At 56.6% G+C, this 5,038-nt stretch overlaps 2 protein-coding genes across 2 annotated transcripts in view; one reads left to right on the plus strand and one right to left on the minus strand.

The window, feature by feature from the left end:
- Positions 1-5,038, plus strand: part of LOC113213625 (uncharacterized) — a 243,335-nt gene that overhangs the window by 47,027 nt on the left and 191,270 nt on the right. The gene's annotated exons all lie outside the window — the stretch shown is intronic.
- On the minus strand, positions 305-4,081 carry LOC113214997 (UDP-glucosyltransferase 2-like). The gene is made up of 5 exons (XM_026434539.2): positions 3,868-4,081; positions 2,572-3,279; positions 2,100-2,343; positions 1,431-1,650; positions 305-1,327 (listed from the first exon to the last, which is right to left on the minus strand). The coding sequence occupies exons 1-5, from the start codon at positions 3,988-3,990 to the stop codon at positions 1,033-1,035; spliced, it is 1,590 nt and encodes a 529-aa protein (XP_026290324.2). The 5' UTR covers positions 3,991-4,081; the 3' UTR covers positions 305-1,032.

Genomic DNA, 5,038 nt, shown 5'->3' on the forward strand with positions numbered 1-5,038 from the left:
CTATTCCGCAGGAAGACACGGGTGTAAAAATCGGACGCTCGCAGGTGGTGCGTATAAAAAATAACACAAATTCAAGGCTACTAAAATACGTATAAAGTCGTGCGACAAAGGTGCGTCACAGTGGCATAAAATACAGAGGCGCGTATGGTCTGTTGCAGCAGTCGTAAATAACGGTGTCAAATTAAATTATGTCTCCATAACATGACAACCGGATCTCTTTCATGGTAGATGTTGTATGGAGGGCGTAAAGTTAATTAAAACCTTAAAAAGGGAGAAAGAAAAGGTGTTCTCGTAGAAAGGTGTGTTTTGTTGTTTCTTTTTTTTTTTTTCGTTTTACTTAGTTTTTTTTTCTTTGTTCGTACATGAGCGCCTACGTATAGACTGAGCTGATAAAGGCCGCGCACATTGTACGCGGGTCAATCGCTGCGATGCACCAAAGTAAGTGGCGGGCCGAACTTCTTTATTCCGCGTCGGGCGGTGTCGTCAGTCGTCACCCTGGCCCAAGGTCGCCAGCCACTCGTCGTCGTCAATCACTCCCGAGACAACGCGCCCGCGTCCACGCGCCTCGCCTTTAGCCGATCCCCCTCGCCTTTAGAGCCGCTCCTCCTCGCCCCTCTTGAGATTCACACGAACGGGCTGCGGACGGGCTGCAGAGGCCGCGTCGCATTTAGTCCATTTACTTGTTGTCTTATTTTACGATGGAGTTGTTGTTGTTATAAAAATATACGAAAGGGATCGCTGAAAAGGGGCGACCGTCCGCACTGCGTGGAAAATATCCTGGACAATTTACAACATTTTTTTTTTAAATTTAGTGTACGATGGAACTATTTCGTAAAAAATGTGCGAAAGATTATTATTGCTCGTCGATCAGATTTCCAGTCGATGAGAAGGGGCTTGTAAACTATCAATTTTTCTACACATGTCATATGAAAATTTCTTCGAAAACCTGCGACTATTTTTTGACAGTGCGCCCAAAATCAAAACGACCGAAACGACTCCCCGTCGTTGAGGCTTGAGATAGAGCGGCGCGCGTCAGGCCGCCTTGGCCTTGGGGCCGCGCGCTAACGCGGCCCTGGCCGCCAGGGCGTTGACGACCCTCCACGCCACGAGGCCGGCGACGGCCGCGAGCGCCAGCGCGCAGGCGCCCAGGAAGGCGATCACGTCGAGGAGCAGGTACTGGTAGAGGGGCATGTCGGCGCAGCGCGGGCGGAGGTGGGGGGCGCCGCGGTGGCGCACCACGTACTCCACCCACCACACGGCCTCGTCGGCGGCCGAGCGCGGCCGGTCCTTATGCAGGATCTCCACCTCGCGGGCGCGCTCTCGGTACCTGCACAACGGTAAAAATAAGTATAAAAAAAAAACAAAGGAGAAAATAGACAGCCAAAAATTGATTCTCAAACTTTTTTTGAGACTTTCGGCCTGTTTTGTACCGTTTGTTGGTCGTCATTTCTTTGAGGGCGGCGAGGAAGCTCTCCCGGGTCATGGTCAGCCGGTTGACGTAGTCGGCGACGCCCAGCCCCTTGTACATGTCCATGTTGACGCCCTGGTCCGCGAAGAGCGGGATGCCGAGCATGGGCACGCCGCAGTGCAGCGCCTCCAGGGTGCCCATCAGGCCGCCGTGCGTGATGAAGAGCATTGTCTTGGGGTGCGCTGAGAAGGACAAAGGGCGCCGTCAAGTGGGGCCGTCGTCGGGGCGATGACACAAACAGGGTTGGAAATTTCCAAAATTCTCCGAAAAGTTCAAGAAAATTTCCGGAAAATAACAAAAATCTTCCAAAGTTCGGAAAAAATTTCCATTTCTTCCCGGATTTTTTTTTTGTTAAGTTTATTTAAGGTCAGTCTCGTTGACTCAAGGCTAATCTCAAGGAGAGTCCCTTGTTTCAAGAAACCCGAGGGGGCAATAACTCCGAATTCCGGAGTGTACACATGATTCTTGGAATCCATGATTCCCGTTGATTCCCATTGATAACCGTCGTGATTCTTATTGATTCCCGCTGATTCCCGGGCCGGTGTGTACACATGATTCCCAGAGTTATTGCCCCCTCGAAGAAACCTAATTCCTGGATTAAGACCCATCATCCCTATGATTGTCGACTCACTCAGCACGTCCATCTGCGGGAGCCACTTGGCGACGCGCACGTTGTCCGGGAGGGTGACGTTGTCGGCCTCGAACTTCCAGACGACGCGCTGCGGCAGCTGGCTGAAGGCCCAGATGAAGTCGTCGCGCAGCTCGACCGGCATGGACGAGGCCTTGATGATGGAGCCCAGGGAGAAGTAGATGACGCCGTGCTCGGCGCCGTCCATCCAGGCTCGCAGGCTCGGGTCCAGCGTCCCGGGCGCGGTCTGCGGGCCCGAGCAGCCAAGTCAGGTCTACCAATCCCTCCACGAGCGCGCCATTTTCAAATCGCTTTGGTTTACTGGTCAATTTTGATGGTAAAGCAAAGAAATTAATTTGAAAAAGTTTTCGATGTGTGACTCGGAATATCCATTTCTCAATGGCATGTCCTCGAATCAAACGAGACGATTTTCCTGGGTGCGCAACTCGTCAACGGATGCACCCGCCTTGCTCACCGTGACGTGCAGGCTGCCGACGTGCACAATGTTGGGCGTGACGGGGCGGGCCGCGTTGATGCTGACGTGCCTGTTGAGCAGGATGAGGCTCGTGTTCTTGACGAGCTCGCGCTGCGGCGGCAGGTCCTCTCCGAGGAACTCGCGCATCGTGGCGTCGGTGCCGTCCTGTAGGCTACGCCGCATGAAGTACTTGATGCAGACGGAGAACACGGTATTGTACACGCGGTCCCAGAAGCCCATGGGCTCGGTGATCTTGGCGAACACGTTCACGTTGTACGACGGGTTGTCGATGGAGCCCATCCGCTCATGGATCTGGGGCCAGTCGGGCCCCGAGGCCAGGCTCACGACGGGCAGCCCCAGGCGGTGCGGGATGCCCGCCCAGCAGTCGGCGCCGAAGGCCTCCGTCAGCACCACGTCGAACTTGCCGTAGCCGCCAGCGAGCACCTCGTGCACCTCGGGCATGGCGAGGACATGTCGGCAGACGGCGTCCCCGCCCATGGCCGCAATGGCCTCGGCGTACGCCCAGGCGACCAGAGGCGGGAAGTCGAAGGGGATCGGCTTGAGCAGGCTGAAGTCGATGGCGCCCAGCAGTGAGATGCCGCCCGCCGACGTGTCCACGTGCGTGTAGTTGGGCAGCGGGGTCTTGGGCGGGAAGTTGCTGAACATGACCACATGGTGGCCGCGCTCCACCAGCGCCTCGGCCATGGCCTGCAGCAAGGGAGGCACACAGGGCGGGTCAGAACCGCTGTCGTATATACAATGTCATCATTTCATTGCAATCCGAGGGGGAATTTCACCTGCGAAATAGTGCGCACACCTGTAGCTGCGCGAAATAAATGCGAAATAGTGCGAAATAACGGCGAAACACGCGCCAGATAGTCGCGACATGCCCTCGAAATAACGCGGAATATGGTGAAATAAAGCGAAATTATCCGAAATGGACACGAAATAATCGAAATCGCCGTGAAGTACAGTACCACGTAGCAGAGGTGAGCATCGGGCGGTCCGCAGTCCCGGTAAGCTGGCCCGCCAGTCCCGGTAAGAACCGGCAAGGTTCCGAAAACGACAGGTGCGAGTGAGACGCTCGCACCGGCCGTAGCGCTACGGAGCGCTCCGTCTCACTCGCCCGTCGCTTTCGGAACCTTGCCGGTTCTTACCGGGACTCGAGGGCCACCTTGCCGGGACTGCGGACCGCCCGATGCTCACCTCTGCCACGTGGTGTGGTACGCCCTATTCCTGAGTGATTTTCCCCTCGTTTTGATCACTAAAAAAATGTAACAAAATTCACACATGTACCTTGAACATGGTATTGTGGCTGTGGGCGCCGAAGGGGAACACCATGAGCGCACGCAAGCCGTCGGAGCGGCCCGCCGTGGCGACCGCGAGCAGGGCGACGAGCAGGACGCGCGCGAAGCCCATGGCGAGAGTGGTGCAGGTGCGCAGCTACAGGTGCGCTTCAGGTGCGGACGGGGCACAGCTGCAGGTGCGCGACGACGGGGCGAGCGCGGCCGCGGACGGGGCTTTTATAAGAGCGACCCGCCCGCCGCGCCTATATCTCAAGCACCCGACCGTCTGAACACCAGGGCTTGTATCTCAAAGAGGAATCAACCTACGCCACGGGTGCGAACACTTATTCGCGGTATTCGCAAGAACCTTGCAGCGATCTCAGTCGCAGGCGCAAATGACGAAGAGATACAATCTCATTCGGGACTCCGGTAAAAACAAATTTCTTGTGTTACACGACCTGTTCTTGGATCTTGTGGAGGACGCCAATGGCATCCAAGACCAGGTCTTGTAAGACGAAAACTATTTGTACCGTGGACTGATTAGCAGGGGGCGGTACCCCTCCTCCTGTTCCAGGCTATGCGGCAACAGTGTAAGGGTTCCGAGAGCTCGAAACACCGTAAGACTCATATTGCGCCGAGTTTCCCAGTGTGACGGTGGGTAGTAGGGTAGTAAATAATAGAGAAAAGTGTGTCGGCGGGGGAGGAGGGGGGGGAGGGAGGAGGATGGATTGGTGAGGAAGAAGTGGCAAGCAGAGTGCGAGCGCAGGGGGGGCGATATACCCGCGGGAATCAATCGCAGGCCTTCCGAAGTGCTTCCGGAGAGGCTGGGAAAAGGGAGAAAGAGAATCGCGGGAAGGAGAGGGGGGCGGTGGGGAGTTGCAGCGGACGGTGCGGGGACCCCCCCCCTCTCTCTCTCTCTCTCTCTCTCCCTCTCTTTCTCCCCCCTCGAGGCAACCCCGGCCTGTCCGAGACACCCCCGTCGTACCGTCGTCCCGCACCAATAGCGCACCGGCCCCCCCGCGGCAGGTCTGCCTCCAAGAGGTCGAGGTGCCGGGGCCGTGTCGTCCACGACGACCTCCTTTATGGGGGCTTGTCACACTTTCGTGTTTGCGCGCGCCAGGCAAACGGGCCTCCGGAGGGAAATTATATTGGGAATGGACCGGCGGGGGAGGGAGGGAGGG

This window comes from Frankliniella occidentalis, unplaced genomic scaffold (assembly GCF_000697945.3).
Source record: "Frankliniella occidentalis isolate FOCC.00 unplaced genomic scaffold, Focc_3.1 Scaffold9, whole genome shotgun sequence".
Taxonomy (NCBI): Eukaryota; Metazoa; Arthropoda; class Insecta; order Thysanoptera; family Thripidae; genus Frankliniella; species Frankliniella occidentalis.